Source organism: Pleuronectes platessa, chromosome 15, assembly GCF_947347685.1.
Source record: "Pleuronectes platessa chromosome 15, fPlePla1.1, whole genome shotgun sequence".
NCBI lineage: Eukaryota > Metazoa > Chordata > Actinopteri > Pleuronectiformes > Pleuronectidae > Pleuronectes > Pleuronectes platessa.
The window spans coordinates 19,616,310-19,634,462 of record NC_070640.1 but is presented as its reverse complement, the minus strand read 5'-3'; the positions used below and the strand labels follow the sequence as shown (position 1 = coordinate 19,634,462).

Sequence of the window (18,153 nt, the reverse complement as noted above, 5' to 3'; positions counted from 1 at the left end):
GCGCACCACGAGAAGCTTCTGTCTAGGAATTTTTTCTTCATGGCTCAGTTCTTCTTCTTGTGGCCACACAACTGTTGGGTCCCACTCTCCTCTCTCCCCCCCTGTTCTCCTCTCTATATCTCTCTCCTCATTGCCACCCTCCTCTTCTCTTTTCCCCATTTTTTCACCAACCGGTCGAGGCAGATGGCCGCTAACCCTATTTGTATGTAGAGTTGGGGAAAAAACTACTAAAAGGAGATTTTCCAGAAGAGGTACAAAGTTAGACCCAATATTATCCAAGACAAATCCACAAGTATCTTACATCAATATAACAATTGAAGATAATGGAAAAGACCTGACTGGGTAACATCAGCGAATCATTTCTTAAATGACCGTATTGACAAAAAAACTTTGTTTGTGGGAGAGACCAAATTCCTTCCCGCATTAACTGGTACACGTATTTATTATATTCTATATAATACGTCACTTTAGTCGCGGCGTTGTGACGTCATCACCAAGGGCCCTGATAGTGTGGAGCCGACAGAGGAGCGTGTGGTGTCTCCAGCAGGTTTGAATTAAAACCCCTGTATTGATACTGTTGTTCTCCTGGTGACTCGGTGACACGTGTGAGCACCAGTCCGTTGTGTGGTTAAATGATATTTGCTGAGCTGAAGCGGTTGTTGGGACGTTACACGCTCCCGCCTATAGCTAGGAAGCTAACGTTAGCCAGGCTAGCCCCAGCTTTAAGTTTGTTGTCAGTGCGTTTCAAACAAGTAACGGACACTTTGTTGATACACGGTGGGAGACGAGGAGCGGCAGAGGTAACGAGGTGTGATGCTGTTTGTCTCGTGTCAACTCGAGGGGAAAGAACTGTAAATACTAAAGTTCCTCCTGTGAATGAACTCTAATGTTTGTTCCTCTTCACTCAGCACGTTTCCCTCGCCTCTGAAAACCAAGCCCACACTCCAGGAGCTTCCATCTCCAGGAGAATCATCTGCACATATCTCAGCTCTGCCTCCATGAGCTAGAGAAGTGCAGTTTAAAACGACGCATGATATTAATCCCTGTAACTTTCCCTGAGCCTCTTGATTCCTTGACAGATGTACATCTCTAAGAACCAAGCCGATATCCAGTTTATTTATACAAGAATTTACTCTTTATTTAGATTCTTTGAAACTGGAAATATGAGTATCTGTCATCAGCAGTGTCACTTGATTAGAACCCAGACAGATATACATTTGATTTAATTCACATTTTCCTTTTATTTACTTTTTTTTAATGATTTTCACCTTTTGCCTCATCTTTGATCATATTTAGTCATTCGTTCTTGGTTGGGTCTGTTGAATTTGTTAAGTTACTCAGCCAATGTGGAGGAATAGTCCAATAAATGCAGAGGGATGAAGATTTGAGCATCTATAAGTTTATGTTCGATCATGAAAACTGAGGAAGATGATGTGATTGTAGTCAGAAACTCCTGAATAGATAGAGTTGGCCATGTGAGATGAGATTTCAAAGAAATAACAATGGCCACATTTATATGTTTCTGTCTGTAACTACCTTATATGTACATATATGTGACTTATTCTGTGCTGTTGTTGTCCGCAGGTGTAAACATGGATTTGTTGTGTGGTCCGTTGGGTTTGGGCGTGGTGGCGGGACTGGGATGCGGGCTCCTTCTCGGTTGGCACCTTCGAGGACGCTTCGCCCCAGTGTCCAAGAGCCTGATGGAGGCGATGGGGAACGGCGAGGCGAGTGTGATGGGAGAAGGAGGCGAGTTCAAGATGGTCCTGGTGGTCCGGAATGACCTGAAGATGGGCAAGGGGAAGGTCGCCGCCCAATGCTCCCACGCTGCCGTGTCGGCGTACAAGCAGGTCCAGCGCAGGAACCCCGAGCTTCTCAAACAGTGGGAGTACTGCGGCCAGCCCAAGGTGGTGCTGAAGGCCCCCGATGAGGACACCCTGATCGATCTGCTGGGTCGCGCCAAAGAATTGGGGCTCCCTATCAGCCTGATCCAGGACGCAGGACGGACACAAATTGCACCAGGGTCCCGCACTGTGCTGGGTATCGGCCCCGGCCCGGCAGATCTGATTGATAGTGTCAGTGGAGAGTTGAAGCTCTACTAGAGTTCCAGCTGCCACCCGTTGGACTCGCACAACAATTCCCTTTGTAGATAAAACTACTTGGAACTTACAGCTGAGCTTGAATGAGTTTTTATTTTTATATATGAAAGAAACCAGTGGACTCTTGGATCAGTTATAACAGCTTCATGTGTGTTTCTTTACTGACTGTTCTCTGACATGTGATGAAGGCAATGTTATTGTTGTTGATTTCATTAAATATCAGTTATGACCCATAAATAATGTTCTCAATGACAATCAATCTACAAAATAAATTGTGAAATTAGAAAAGTCTCTTCATATTGTAAAGTATTAAATGCTTATTATAACACTGCAGGTCACCGCATTGCAGCTGTTGAGCCACATGGATTTTGTGTTAATACTGGAAGTCTTCTAGATTGTTATAAAACTATGAATTATCTTTCCTGCGCTCATCTGCCCCGTTAGCTACAACTGTGAAATATTTGATTCTCATTGTTACCTCCACCAAGGAGCTTATGTTTCACTCCTGTCCATTTGTCCATAAGCAAGATTATGCAAAAACTATTTAGAGGACACCAAACCTGGTGGAAGAATACGGTCTGCATCAGGGATGAACCCAGTAAATTATGGTGCAGATCGAAAATGTTTTTTTTTGTTTCTGTAACATTGAAAAATCAGACGTAGCAGCTGATTTCTCAATAAGTATAATGTATGGAACTTGACAAGAAAGAAATGGGGATATTTAAGGGTGCAGATCCAAATAAAAACCTGAATCTAGAGAATTTAAATGGATTAGAGGTGTGGGCTCTGAGTTTCATTCTACATTACATTTCATTTTGCTGACACTTTTATCCAAAGCGACTTACAATAAGTGCATTCAACCCTGAGGGTACAGACCCAGAACATCAAGAAAGTACAATTTCTTCAAAACAAAACTACAAAGTGCTATAAGTAAGTGCCAGTTTCAAAAGTTGTTAGTATAGATATATTTTTTTTCTAATCTTAAGTGTGGATCTACTTCTATTTTCGAAAAGAGGACACATTAAAAATGGTGGCGTCTCGGCAGATCAGACTGGTTTACTTAATTTGTACCATCAGAGGGTGCTAGTACTTTATCTTTATTAGGTTTTATATCATCGTTGAACTGATATATTAATATAGCAGACATTACATTGATTAGACAAACAGGAGGATGTTACAAACACAATCCAAACACCAGAGTGCAGCTCCATCAACGACATTTAAATCTGAACCACATTCTGTTGTTACTGGTTGGAATCAGGAGCATGTTCAAAAAACCTGCGTTCCTCAAACATCTGGTGGGAGGGAAACCAGTGAGGTGGTTTTAAGATGCGACCACACCAGTCACTGAGACTGGACTCCAACTGAAAGCTTCACAAAATCAACAGCGTGTTTCCTTTGATCCTGTTTGGCTCAGGGCGACTCCCAGCTTCACTTTTGCCTTGTAAATTTGCACGGTAGGGAAATACCTTGGTTTGGAAATAGAGTCACCACATTGTTTTGTACGATGGTACTTTGGACTACAAACACGATACAAACTCTATGCACTCTACAGCTGCTGACATCACTTCCCTGTTTTCGGGAGACACACAATAGTATATTCAAGACACAACCAGACTGTTCTTGACAAACAAGAAGCCTTTATTGTTAAGTGGAAAACAAAACTGCTGTTTCATTCATTATGATCCTGATAATGCACAATCAAGTATCTTAAGTGCACAATTTCAATCTAAGGTAATTTAGATAAGAATATAAGCTCAAAGGAGTTAATGATTGATTTCTTGTATACACGCAAGCCTTTAATAAAATCTTCAAATTACCACAAGTCTGTGATACTGTTTGTGAAGATGAGCGGGTTGAACTGAAAAAGCTAAAGGCGACACACGACAGGATGTGAGGAGCATTAGGTTTGACAAAATCTCTCCTGCACCCTCAATAACAGATATCCAGCAGAAACAAACTGCAGCATAAAGAGGCGGCATGGGGCGTGTTTGTCAAACAGGTCTGCAGTACCTCCTGAGATGGAATGGTCCCATGTTCGAGTTTAAAGCACATGGCGATCGGACTGCAGATTTGTTTGGAGAGTCCTGCATAGGCTTTGCCGGAAAGAAAGAACCTTTCCTGAAAATCGTATGTAAAATACTCTCTCGGAATTTCGTCAAGAATTAACCCCGGAGTGGGAGTTTGGGGGACTTGACAGGTACGACGTAGTGTTTCAGGACTGTGGTCAATGGAAGCGGCAGTCTTATGTTCAAATATAGAAGAACACGGTAGCAGTTTGTGTGTCTGAATATACAATAATTAAATGCATTTTACAGTCGGACAGAAGAAGCTGCTCACACACACAAAAGGAAAAAGAGATTCTACATTAATTTCTTCTCACTACAGAGTGCAAATCAGATGCTTCACAACAGACCTTTTTTTTTTTTTTTTTAACTCGAAGAGGACTAGCTCTTCTCACAAGACCCCCTGTTGTACATAAACCATTTCCCAATCAAATAAAATAAACAAAAGAAAAAAGAATCTAGTCAAAAAGGAATGTGAGAAATTAATCTTTGTGATTCAATCTTTTCTTTGACGACAAATAAAACTGAGTCCTTCATGACAGTTTAAAATTGGAAAAAAAAGTTTATCGGTATTATCCCGAGCTCCCTGCAGAGGGCAGAGAAACAGAAATGGTCTGGTGAAGGACTGTGGGAGATGGATGGATGGTCGCTCCGGCCTATATGTGGAGAGGGGGGGGTGGGGGGTGGGGTCTTTACATGCTGTAGCCAAAGCCAGGCTGAGCGGCCGGCTGAACGTATCCTGCAGGTGCCTGGTAGCCGTAGCCGTAGGCTTGCTGAGGGGGCACAGGTACGGTGGGACCCGCCGTCAGCATCAGCTGTGGTGTGCCTACAATGGGTCAGATATGGAAAACATTTCAGATTTAATAAAACTACATTGTCAACATCTTGTTAGTTTTTCAGCTGTGAGACCATAAAGCAGCAAATAGAATGGCATTCAGTGCAGAGCACAGAGTCTCCTAAATGTGCCAGACACTGAATCATATATTTTATGGCTCAGTGGGGTCACCTGATATCATCATAATCACCTTCTAAAGTGATCTTGAGCACAACCTGATGTTATAAGCCAAGGAATAAACGTGCACGATGCAACGTGATCTGTGTCCTGATCATGATGTCTGGTTTGACTACAGGTGAGGAGGATAGTGAGTAATGTAAGAGTCAGCCCCCCACAGAGTGTTGTTGAAATAGGTGGGATTCAAGCTGAGAAATGTCATATTTCTATATCTAGCAACATTTTAAATCAGCTGATGACACACCAGCAAAGGCATAATAAAAAAAAATGCTATGTTTAATAGTATTTAACTCATAATAAATGATTTATGTATGTATGTCAGTGATGTGTTAAGTGAACAAGCTACTGGATGATCTGAATTTCCCACGGGATTAATAAAGTATCCATCTATCTATCTATCTATCTATCTATCTATTAAAGAAAAACGTTGTATCTCATGGATATTTAATACTATAGAGAAACATTTTTTTCCCGTCTGATAATAAAATGTCATCGTGTGCAACTGGTTTATTGAAAGCAGTCTGTAGTGCCTGTTCAGCACAGTGTGATGAAGATCTGGTGAATATCGGTGATGGTGAACAGAACATATAGTAGATGTCATTACCGTAGACGATGGGTTGCGTCTCTGTTGCCTGCTCCTCCTCTTTCCTTACGGACTCTGAGGTTTCTAGATTATCTACCTGCAAGGAGAAGAAACAGGTACCTTTAGGACAAAGCCTCACTAATGTTACAAGGAAACAACACACTGAAGAAGTTTAAACATAAAAACAGCTATGTGTACAGTACATTCGCCAATCTATGCGAATTTCACTGAGAACCACGACAAAATGACACCCGACAGAATACAAGGTGAGTAAACCAGAACTATTTGCTTTTGTATATGATTTTCACACTTTATACACAGAATGCAGATGTCCATACACCTTGTACTGAACAGCAGCAATAACAAAGTTCAACTGATCATTTTCATTCCTTATGTTAGATTCATCTGGTCGCTGACTGACAGTGAGAAAAAACCCCACTAGGTAATTCTTTAAAAACAAACAGAGAAGGTCTTCAGGCAGCACATCAGATGCAGCAACAAACGTACACATCCGTCCTCAGTGGGAAGCAGCAGCGTGTGGATGCAGATTTTTTTTCTAAAGTTAAAAGTCAGAGCTCACTCAGCACAGTGCACTTAAATGCATGTATTTGTCATTCATTTTTGCCATGCCTCTTTTTGATGAACAGCAGATTATTTCTGTTCTCTGCCAAGCTTCAACAGGCTTAAGCTTCACGATCCCATGCTCTGAGTGTTACAGCGCTGGCTGCAAATAGCTGGCTGCAGCACGGAGATGGGGAGGAGGAGGAGGGAGAGCGGGGTTAGTCTCGTGCCGGCTGCTCATTACTGGTCAAAGGTTTCTAAAGGAAACCAGCCACAACCAACAGGCTCCTTTTACATGTTACGCATGCTTGTTCCAGTTAGTGAAAATTAAGTCAAACCATCAAAATACATCAACAAAAACAAACACACAGCTGTATATTGTGTGGTGTCATTGACTGTGAGGAAACGAAGTAAAGTTAAAGAGAATTTGTAATACTTGTTGAAGCTGATCCACTTTTTAGCAGCAAATAAAGAATAAAGTCAGAATGTAAAATAACCAAGATTTAAGCAATTAATTTAGCATTTTCTCCGTCAACCTAGCTGGATGGGCAACATATTTGATTTTAACTTATAATTGAATACGTGTTGCTGCCTGCTTCTACTTTACAACAAAGGGAAAACTAATGTTACTAAACATGCACCTTCTAATCTGATGCTAAGTGAGTTAACTAGGTTTCAATCGTTTCTCACTAAGAAACAGATGCATGTCTTTTCTCTTGTGATATTCCCTCCTTAAAACATCATTGTATTCCTCATCCATTAGTTACTTCTCTCTCACGTCAGCACTCTTCTTTCAGTCTAGTCTTTGTACCTGTCACTCAATCTGTTGAATGTGAGAAAGTCGTGGGAAACGCAGATCTATATTTAGATATATGGTAAAAAAAACTAACGGTATCTAGAACGACGCATTGCGAATACTGTGCATCAGCCTGAAAGATGTCTCACAGACTGTGGAAGGGAGAGTGTAATGCGTGGTATAGCTAAAACCATGCACACTCAAGGCTGCAGTCTTCAAAGCTCAATACTAATAGTTTTTAACTTTCACCTGTCCTGTAACTGCATCAACCTGGAAGAGAAGAGGTGCAGCATAGTAGAAGAAAATTAAAATAATTTCCCCCACAAAGGAAACTGGTTAAGAAGGAAGACTAGCAGAAAGCCATCATGAAGTATTTAAAGCTTGTTTCATATTGAAAATAAAGTGTGGGTGAGAATTCTCTGATTGTTTGTGGATATTCACATCGGCTTTGTTCGACTCTGACCAGATGACAGCATTTTTACATTTAAATTAAAAACATTTAATTCCCAGTTCACTTAACTCCAGCCTGAAAAGAACGCAGCTGACCCACCTTGCTGAGGTATTCCCTCATGACCTGAATGAAGTATGGCATAGAAAAGTCCATGATGTTGTGCCTCCAGGCGGTCTCCAGAACCACGTCAGGCCGCAGCAGGTCATAGCAGGTAAACAGGCAGGCGGCGAAACACTCCCTCTTGTTCTCCATGAGGAACCAGGACAGCAGCTCCTCTGCCAGCTCTGTGTCCTTGGACTCTGATGCATACTGCATGGCATCCTGCAGGGGAGACAGGAGAGCACAGACAGATTTTGAAATAGTCTCAAGTCAATCATAGCAGTTCATTTGAAATATAAGTGGTGATGATCGAACCATGATTGGAAAAAGAAAGTTGAAAAGTACCTTATAGAGTTTATCCTTCTTGCAGAGTTCCACACTCTGTTTCCAGCGGTTGTTACCCTTGAAGAGGTAGGCGGCGATTCGCCTGAACTCAATCAGCTCGTGCTTCTCCAAGCGCTGGGCCAGCGAGATGTTGTCAAAGTTGTCGTAGGCATCTATTGATGTTCTCAGAGCCTAACAGGAGAGACATAAACAGTAAATTAAATGACGGTTGAATTTGGGAGATAGAATAAGATTTGATTCAATACCGTGGTCCTGCCTCTTACCTGATAGTCCTCCTCGATGATGAAGAGATTGTTAAGTGCTTCATTGACTGATTTGTTGTTGTGGCTCTGTACTGACCGCAGGTATGGTTTGACCAGAGGCAGCTGTTTCACCTGTGAACATGGAGTACAATCATGATATCCATCCTGGCAATCATAGAACATCTCCATCATATTCCTTTATCATTATCAGAGTGTATTGATGTGTACCTTGCTGAAGAAGTTGACAGCACGGGAGTGGTCCAGTCTGGGAGAAAGCACTATGAGCAAATCATTCAGTAACAAGGGCTTAAACTCCAGATAGAACTGGGTGGCTTTGTAGTACAGCTCCACGTTGGCCACCTACACAGGGTTCAGAGGGAAAGAGAATTATTTTAGGATGAACACTGGTTCAGGACATATAGTGCAACATGAGACTGATTATAACTTTGCAGTATAGCAGCCTTTTATAATGTAATAATATAAGTAATAATACATAAATTCACAGTTGAACTGAAGAGAACAGATGCTAGTCACATAAAATCCCCGTTTTACATTTTTACATTTGTGTCATTTCAACTGAAAAGATGAATACAATCGGTATTTAACAGATTTAACAAACAAACAAATCTGTGATATCAAACTGTACCTTTGTGATGATGTCTTTGAACTGTCCCTCCTTCCAGGCGTCTGATGGGTGGTTCATCATGGTGATGATGGCGTTATCGAACTCCTCATACTTGTCGTAGAGGAAGACCAGCTCGGCCCACAGGTGCGCCTGCTCTGCTGCTCTCAGCACCTTTGGAATGTTAACTCTGGACCAAAAGAGCTCCAGATGCTCTCTCATCTTCTGGGGCTTGAACTTGGAGTAGAGGATGGCCAGCTCTGTGAACATTCCCATGTGAGCGCGCTCCAGGCCCAGGGCAGCTTCCAGCATTGTGATCAGCTCCTCAAAGTAACCGCGGTCCTGAAAGAGAGGGGAGAGGATTTTGGATTTGGTAAATGTGCGTTAATGTATGTGGACTAAGTTTTTATAATAACGCAAAATAAGGCCTTAATTTCCTGCTTACTTGATAGTAGTTGATCAGCTCCTCCAGCTCATCAGCGTGAACAACAATGTGGAGACCACACATCTGGGCCAGTCTGAACTCCTTTCCATCCACGCAGGCGAAGCACACCTCTTTCCAGGTGCGGGTGCTGTTGGCCTTACGGGCGCCGTCCACTGCAGCCTGGTACTCCCCAAGGTGCACGAGGGTCGAAGCCAAACGGCCAAAGTTGGACACATTGTTGTACAGCAGCTTTGCGGCATCGTACATTTTCTCATCATAGCAGCGATCACCGACCTGCGGGACAGATTAAATAAAGATTCACTGTGTCATGGTGTTGACCTGACAGCTGGTTCACAGAGTCTGGTGTGAGAGTGAGGCGAACCTGCTGGATGTGAGCATTGTTGGGTCCATTAATAAACTCTTCCAGCTCTGCCAGGCGATTGGTTTTGGCCAAAGCAAAGATGAGTTCTGTTTCAACGTAGGACTCACGGGCCTTCTTACGAGCCATCTGAAGGAATTTGACCAAGTCCTCCCAGTTACCTGAAACACATGGACAGTAACATCAAGGTGCGTTTCCACGCCAATACTAACCTTTAGCAAGTACCCCTGTACAGTAAACTCCACAAATAAGCTGATGTGTTCCATATTGATTTAAATTCATGCGGCGATTGAATACAAAAAACTCTGCTGCTTCAGTTCATAGTGATTGATGAGGTCACTATAAGTTCTCTCCTTACCACTTTTGTCAGCAGCCTGCACCACCTCCATGTACGCAGAGGGGTCATCAGCTTTGATGTAGGAGTCGATGGCCTCCTTAACGAGGCCTTGCTGTAGCTGAGCCTTAGCCAGCTGGCTCCACACAGCTGGCTCATTGCAGCGTTCTGCAAACTCATAGGCCCGGTCCAGGTTGCCAATATGCTCGATCAGCACCTAAGGAGGAAAAAAGAAAAAACATTAACAATCAACACTTTAACCAATCAATAAATTATTGGTCTAGCTGTATAAGAGATAATGACCGACCTGCACAGCAGAGGTGTTGACGTCAAACTTCTTGAAAATGGCAAAGGCCTCCTCAAAGAGCTCGTTGCTGATGGCGATGTTTGCGATATCAGGAGCGTCATAGTTGTCTAGCCTGCTGATGTACTCCATCACACGAGTGCGGTCAGCTTTGATAGCAGTCAGGATCAGCAGATTCTGCAGATTTCTGTGGGAGTGAGAAGACAAAGAACTTTAGCACACTTTCATTTGGGGATTCTGGACAACAGTGAAAATGTTGACATGTCAACGCTACATACCTGTGTTCACTGAAGACGGAGTTGTCCAATACAATCTTCTCCAGCAGCTCAATGAGCTCATTCGGTAAATCTGCGGTCATGAAGGCCTTGACTGTGACTGACACCTCCTCTGGGTCCTGGGTTTCTGACAGTGCTGTTTGCACAACCTGAGAGCAGGTACAAGGGATCAGAAGTTTAGAAAAGCATAAGGCTCCAGTAATGAATGAGATGAAACTTGCCCCGAGTTTAGTTTACTTGGTCAATGAGTGGTCTTCTGAAGGGGTTGGTCTCGAGCAGCACGCTAGCCCACAGCTCGGGATCTTTGCGACGGACCAAATAGCGAGAAAGGCTCTTGAACAGGGAGTTCTCATTGCACACCTGATGAGGAAGAAAAACATAATTAAATACAATAGCAACGGCAGTTAAATGCAGCACATGACACATAGTCAGAGGCCAAAACAACGGTTAATCCTCACATTGATCAGCTCCTGGTCACATTGTCCTCTCTCATAGGCCACACAGGCCAGGTGGGGGTCTCTCTTCTCGCAGTACTTTCCCACCACACGGCTGTCATAGAACGGGTTTTCCCGCAGGAAGCGTTCTGGGTTGTTGTTGCTGTCGATGTAGATCTTGGCTAGGGCATTGTGGGTGGCTGGCTCTTCGCAGCCTTCATGGATACGAGACTCCAGCCATGGCAGCAGCAGCTTCAGTCTGTGAGACAAAGAGTTTAATTTAGATAACTGTAATTTATCAATTATTTAACTTTAAAACCATTGTCATCACAACATGTATTGATCTGAAACATTCACATGGAGCATTGCAGCACCTGTTTCTCTTTTCAACCTCAGCGACCAGTTCATCAGTGGAAAACTGTCCCCTGACGACCAGGATCAGACTCTTAATGACGTCCTCGGAGCAGTCCACGTCCAACAGACCACCAACCACAACAGGCAGACGGCTAGGGTTCACCTGGAACACAATCACTCTCATTTAGCTTATGTCTGTAATTTAAGGATGCTGTGTAATAGTAATTTCTGTGTTTTTTGCAGTGAGCCTCACCTTCTGAACATAGATCTCAATGTACTTCTGCAGGTTGTTGCGATACAGGTAGAGGACCAGGTCATGGACAAAGTCGAAACGGTCACAAACGATGATGAGCGGCAGCTGGTCGGTGAGTTTGGCTTCCTGTTCACCACAAAGAGCGGAGGGGGAGAGTTAGCAAGATATTGTAACCAACACAAAAACAACTACAAGGGCGACAAAACATCAGCCAAACTTGATGCACCACAGGAAACTCGTAGTTCAATTATGACTCGTTTCTGTATGGTGGATTTTCCAGGTGCATTTTCCGGGTAAATCAACCTTAAAATAAACAATACCATGTCAAAGGGGAAACAAAGTAATAGGTTTGCCACTACAACAAACTGATGGCACACTTCACAGGCTAGAGGATGATTGATGTAAACTAATGTGTATCACATTAGAACGAGACCTCTAAGTGCCCTAAAGCAGCTTTCTTTCTCATTAGGAGGACAGCTGCGAGTTGCCAGGTCACCATCATGTAGCACTGATCACTAGTCCTCTATCCTACAATGCACTGGAGTGCATTACCATCCACACTCATACAGGATTAACAAACTGGGATTTTGCACCATTTTTAATATTACCCAAGAACATGCTGCACGGACTAGAGACTCTGTTACAGGACAGCACACTGACCACACAGACATCTTGAATGTCCTTAAACTTCTCAATATGGAGCACATGCTCCTAACTTGTCCATCAGTCACACAGACAACATTCAGCACTATGTTGTATGCCAAGAAACTTATTACACCCCAGTGGGTGTATGGATTGCAGTGTATGAGCAAATAGTGCATGTCTGCATACAAATCCCAGTTTCAATCCTGTGCCTAGAGTTAAGGATCAAGGATGAAAAAAACAGGAGAGGTTTGGTTCTGTGAGCAGGGATAGATTTACCTTATACATGTCCTGCCATTCAAAAGACAAAGGAGAAAAGCACAAAAGATAATTGACTGCCATCAGGACGGTTGGCTGAACATTTTTAACCAATACAGGCTTATTGCTGTAGATCTGCTTGTAATAATGGTAGTCATTTTTAATCTGTGGGAAGTGTTAATCTGTTAAAACTGTCTTTTAATAACATGTAGCATTTCAAAGGTTATATATAAGATATTCACTGCCACTAGATGTTGCTTTATGGATGAATGAAAAGCATTGTTAGCCACATCTTGCCCCTCCCTTCATTTTCTTGGCATGGTGTTGCAGTGTTGCAAAGCCCCTTTAAAACGGCCCAGAAACACAAAAATCGAAACTGAGTAAAGTTGCAGTGTGTACAGGCAAACCCATATAAAGACAATCCAGGTCAGACTTGGCCCGCTAGAATCCACTCTCACCAGGCCTGCACAATTTATCCGGTTAGCCTATCTAGCATCAGTAGCATAGCTGTGCCATGCTGTGTTTAGACCGAAGACCGTACAATAATAAGGTGTAGCCACAGCGTTTCTGCTTTAATACCTCCATGGTGGGCGGGAGACATGTGTGTTTAAAGTACTGTACAGAAAGGTAGCAAACAAATTGCGAGTCCACCAGAATGTCATGTTTGATCATAGCTGGAGAATTCTTACTTCATAAACATGGGAAGGCCAAAGATATCATAGTGAGGGACTAACGCACACCTGTACATGCACTAATAGGAACATGCTTGCAAAGCTCTGATCACAACACACTCAGAGGGAGTGTGACTTTGTTCTCTTCTCAGGATGCCATTACATAACTGTGTTTATACAACAAACAGTTGTTGGCTCCTAGATCATATATACATAGCCTTAAAAGATAAACTAGGAGCTATGATATGCGATATGAATTAAAGCAGACCGGAACTGAGGTAGACAGAAGAAAGCAGTAGCTGTTGTGATGTCGCGTCAGATTTACCTTGAGGAAGTTTTTGACGCGCTCTGGGTCGTAGCAGTTGCTCTCTCGACAGATCCTCTCCACCTCTTTTATCTGGCCTGTCTTGCAAGCGGCCTGGATGTATTTGAAGTGAACTTCAGGGTCCTGACTGAAGTTCACAATAGAGCCCAGGAAGTAGAACAAACCTGAGACAAAAAAAAAGGTCCATTTAAAAAAAGACTCAAACAACATGCAAGACATCAGCTCCCTTCAATCTAATGACAGCATTGCAGATACACTAATACATACTGAAGGTTTTGATAAAGATCAGTTCTGAGTGTGAGTGATAAGAAAAGAGCAGAGGGGCACAGTCACTTGTTGACCAGCAGGGCCAGGCGGGGCCACCCTGATAAAGTAAAGGCTAAAGATGCAGCACACAAGTCTAAACTGAATTAATTTCAAATCAATGTGGAGAGCACGGACCACTGTTGTAGATTGACTGTTGTAGTCCAATTTTTTTATTGAAGCCTTACTTTGTAAATTACAGCACACGTGAAGATGCCCGCCTCTAGTAGCCACATAGTAATACAAAAATGAATCCTGTATAGAAATAAAATTATTTGATGCGTCGATTATCGTTTTGTCATTGAATCGTAGCCCTCTGAATCGAAAGGTGCCTGGAGATTCCCACCTCTAACCTTTCAGCTACGGTATTTCATTAATAGTATAAGTGGCAATAAATCACCTCCTGGACATTGTGTACAATCTAAGGATTGTCCTGCTTCTCCTCTGACCTAGTTGTATAATTGATAACTGGGGAACATCTATCTTAGTACATGGGCAGGAGGGTACGGAGGGAATGTCTGAATAACTAAGAGATAAGTCAAATGTTAATCTAATGTCTGGCTGTAGACAGGAATATGGAAGTTAATTGTCCCATTTTACAAACCATTATATTGCTACTATTCAATACTTTGTCTCTCTGACTGACAGAGCATGCAATCAGTGTCTACGAACTTCAAAAACGCCCAATATTCTTATCTTCTGAATTGCAGACTACAGTAAAAAAAAAAAAAAATGTAATATCAAATGAAGCAGTATGCTTTCATTAAATCGGTGATCTCACCTTCAAAGCTCTTGAATGACTCAAAGAGCTCAGTGAGAGACTGTGTGCTGAGCTGCTCGTGGTACTTGGAAGCCACCTGGACACAGATCTGCAGGTTCTGGCGGATGTTGGCTGACAACATGGCCCTGAGGCACTCCAGAGAGTCTTCGACTGACAGGGAGCCAAAGAAGTTCACCAGCCACTGAAAGTGCAGGAGGAAATTTTATTTTATTTCGTTGATTGTGCAACATGTACAAAAAAAGAAGAAGTTTTAATTAAATTATCCTCAGTTGGTGAGTGTAGCCTACCTCTGGGTTGAGCAGGTGTGTGTGCACAACAGCGCGCTTGATGTCGTACAGGTCAGTGTAGTGCTCCAGCGCCCTTTGCAGGAGTCCAGCCTTCTCACACAGCTGGGCGATGTGGGGACGATCGTAGTTGGTGAACATTTGGTTACCTAGGATAGCATCAGCAACCTGCACGCGTGACATAAAGAAACAAAAAAGTTCTCATAAATGATTTCTCAGTTTCATTCATTGAATTCCTTTCAGTAAAGTATGTGCACGTGTCTACCTGTGGAGCATGCATGAGGTTCATCTCCAGCAGCCGAGTCTGCAGTGGTCCTTCTGAGGGTCTGTTGTTCTTCAACGCGTCCAGGAGGAATGACGTGCACTGCTGGATCAGGTTGTACTCCATGAACACATCCACGATCTGGACAGACATAGAAACACATTGTTAAACAACTCTCAAGGAGAAACCAAGATTGTGCAACTGTTACAACCCTTCCTTTGTACTAAATAAAGTACTACTTCACTATTGTTAATAGTAAACAATAGTCCTACTGCAGTCTCCTACAGTTATGCCGCACTGACATTTTTTAACTTCTCTAAAACACCAGTTACAAAGTAAAGTAAAAGTTGGCTGACGACAACACATTTCCTCTTCTAACGCTCGAGGACAGCCTCTGATGCAATGTGTGTTATTCTTAAGACTTTATACCTGCCAGTACAGCACTTTAGGCAATACAGAGCGCTGTGTCAGCAGATGGCATTTGCAGTGCAGAGAGTCTGCAGTGGCAGGAAGCAAAGGAAGAGGTGCAGTTCCTATATATTAAAGGATTGCTGAGGGTCACAGATGCTGGCATGTCATGTGACTTAGTCAAATTCCTTAGTTCAAACTTGGGATATGCAGAGGTCACAAAGTTTATTTTTCTTCAGATAATTATAGCCTGAACGCACCTAAACCTCAAAAACTACAACCCTAGTTTCTGCAACAGTTGTTAAACTCATACAACAACAATCTTTGTAAGCTTTAATAAGAATAAGGTAGAAATGTTGAGTTATTAAAGAGAGACCTCTTCCACTCTGCATAACATAATTAAAATGAAAGCCAACATCCGTTTATTTATAATTTTGAAATCCCTGCTCCCTTCCTCTGACCTGTGTGATGTCAGCCAGCGGCTCTTCATCCTGAACAAGCATCTGGGCAAACTGCAGTCCTTGTTCTGGGTTGATCCTCATAACATTCCTCAGCAGAAAGATCCAGTCTGGAGTGTAGCCCACCTGGAGAAAATTAAAAAAAAAAAATCCAGCAATAAGTGCTCTTATTCTTTTGTACTTATCTCACACAAACACACACACCTTTTAGTGATGTTTTTTCCTGTTCTGAATTCATTTTGCACAGTGCGTTTTCTCTGTGCACTTCGGAATTCTTGGAAAATCCTATCTGAGCCAGACAGACGTACCTTCTTGGCGTACAGGACGATCTTGGGGAACTGACCAGTCTCTGCAAAACACTGAATGACTTTGTTTGGGACGTTGGCCCTCAGGTAGACACTGAGAGCCAAGGTAGGATCCACTGCCTTCACCAGGTCACCAAGTTCCTCTGAGCACTCCAACTGAAAAGTAAGACAAGAAACATCAGCACTGGAACCAAACAAACTACAATGAATGCCCTGTGCTTCTATACTCCGTCAACAGAGGCAGCTTCAGTTTACATACATTATTGTGTCATGGGGTCACTTTGACCTTTACTGAAATATGAGAAATTCCCTAAAGTGAGATTTGAGATGTCATGAGGCTAAAAACATGTTTTTTGAGGCCACCGGAACCTTGCCATCTGTCCACCAAAATAAGTGAATGTATATACCAAATTTGAAGAAATTCCTTCGAGGTGTTCTTGAGATATATATCATTTACTAGAACGGGACAGACAACACAACAATATAATGGCTCCAGCCACCGTCTATCGCAGGCACAGAGGCTTAATACGTTTTAAAACCCATCTCTTTAAAAAAGGCTCCAATATTGTAGAAAGTGCAATATCAATACTTTGAAGGTATCAAAATAAATCCAGCGCTCAATCTATAGGAAAGTGGACACAGTGTGTATTTAAAATCTGAACCTTAGAAAGAATAGGCAGCACCAACGAAAGATTGTGATGACTTTCGTCACCACTCTGTCATGTCAGCCAACTCTTTTTTTATTGTTTGAGCTTAATTCATAACACAAGATCAGGTGGTTATATGCAGCATGTTAAAGAAAAGAATGCAAAGTGTATGAATGTATGTTTAAAAAAATATATATATACACACTAATATACAAATTACTATTATACATATGTTAAAATTATCAAATGAGGGAAAATTCAAAAAAAATCACAGCACCGGAAAAAAAAAGTCTGAGCAGGAAGGTACTTTGAGCCACCAAAACATTTATGAGGGAAACTTCACAAACTCCTTACATAACAATGATCTCACATGATCCAAGATAATAGAAAAGTAATGTAAACAAATAGGCAGCTCAGGAAGAGCCTCTTCCTGTGAGTAGAGGCAGAGATGGAGGCTGATTTACAATACCTTGTCTTCCTTCAGCCACTTCTCCAGAAGTTGCTTTCGCCCCTGCTGCAGGACGGGCCTGCAGAGCTCCAGGGACTCAAACTTGTTGAGTTGGCCCTGGTCCAACAGGATACCAAAGTACTGGAGCAAGGGGGAGGTCTGGCCTGGCTGGGTTGGAACACTCTGGAAGCGACGGATGGTGTCTGGGGTACGAAGGATACCCTGAGAGGGGAAAGGTCAACTGAGGGTAAGAATAGATCTGAACAACTGATAAAAGTTCGGTCAGTACATTTGTGTTCAGACTATAACCAAGACCTGTTGATTAATCCTATGCAAACAGGATGAGTACCTTTGGTGCATTGGCAGCTACTTTGGCAGCCTCAGAGAAGTTGGCAGCAGCAAAAAGGTTGTTGAACTTGCGCGCAAAGAGCTCTTCAGCGCCGGCGAGGTTGTTGCGGACAGCTAGGCGGAGAGCCAGGTCTGGATTCTGCAAGACGTTGGTGATGTAGGGGATGATGTTCTCCTCTTCCACACACACGGACAGCACCTGTGTTAAGGGGGAATACAGAGACTGATTTAGTAAAGTGCACTAGGGACCAGAGAAGGGGGACACTAAGTAATCATGCTGCCAGATTTTACCCCCACCCACCATTTTTTGCAAAACACTGATGGGGAAGTATTGCTTTCTGGAATGAAAAAGAGCTTCTGAGGCTGCATCCATACTTCTA

General features: G+C 42.7%; 2 protein-coding genes across 2 annotated transcripts in view; one reads left to right on the top strand and one right to left on the bottom strand.

Moving 5' to 3' along the window:
* The first annotated feature begins 491 nt into the window (after positions 1–491).
* ptrh2 (peptidyl-tRNA hydrolase 2) lies at positions 492–2,870 on the top strand. The gene is made up of 2 exons (XM_053441442.1): positions 492–547; positions 1,585–2,870. The coding sequence occupies exon 2, from the start codon at positions 1,593–1,595 to the stop codon at positions 2,100–2,102; it is 510 nt and encodes a 169-aa protein (XP_053297417.1). The 5' UTR covers positions 492–547; positions 1,585–1,592; the 3' UTR covers positions 2,103–2,870.
* An 849-nt stretch (positions 2,871–3,719) lies between these two features.
* cltca (clathrin, heavy chain a (Hc)) overlaps positions 3,720–18,153 on the bottom strand; it is a 30,082-nt gene continuing 15,648 nt past the window's right edge. The window contains exons 7-30 of the mRNA XM_053441332.1: positions 17,775–17,972; positions 17,447–17,647; positions 16,334–16,486; positions 16,029–16,151; positions 15,163–15,300; positions 14,901–15,065; positions 14,614–14,794; positions 13,530–13,693; positions 11,634–11,759; positions 11,401–11,543; positions 11,051–11,285; positions 10,830–10,952; positions 10,596–10,741; positions 10,321–10,504; positions 10,038–10,230; positions 9,683–9,840; positions 9,322–9,594; positions 8,901–9,218; positions 8,483–8,614; positions 8,276–8,386; positions 8,013–8,183; positions 7,668–7,889; positions 5,782–5,857; positions 3,720–4,991 (exon numbers count right to left, since the gene is read on the bottom strand). Of these exons, the coding sequence (XP_053297307.1) occupies positions 4,858–4,991; positions 5,782–5,857; positions 7,668–7,889; positions 8,013–8,183; positions 8,276–8,386; positions 8,483–8,614; positions 8,901–9,218; positions 9,322–9,594; positions 9,683–9,840; positions 10,038–10,230; positions 10,321–10,504; positions 10,596–10,741; positions 10,830–10,952; positions 11,051–11,285; positions 11,401–11,543; positions 11,634–11,759; positions 13,530–13,693; positions 14,614–14,794; positions 14,901–15,065; positions 15,163–15,300; positions 16,029–16,151; positions 16,334–16,486; positions 17,447–17,647; positions 17,775–17,972 (4,068 nt within the window). The 3' untranslated portion in view covers positions 3,720–4,857. The remainder of the gene's footprint in view (positions 4,992–5,781; positions 5,858–7,667; positions 7,890–8,012; positions 8,184–8,275; positions 8,387–8,482; positions 8,615–8,900; positions 9,219–9,321; positions 9,595–9,682; positions 9,841–10,037; positions 10,231–10,320; positions 10,505–10,595; positions 10,742–10,829; positions 10,953–11,050; positions 11,286–11,400; positions 11,544–11,633; positions 11,760–13,529; positions 13,694–14,613; positions 14,795–14,900; positions 15,066–15,162; positions 15,301–16,028; positions 16,152–16,333; positions 16,487–17,446; positions 17,648–17,774; positions 17,973–18,153) is intronic.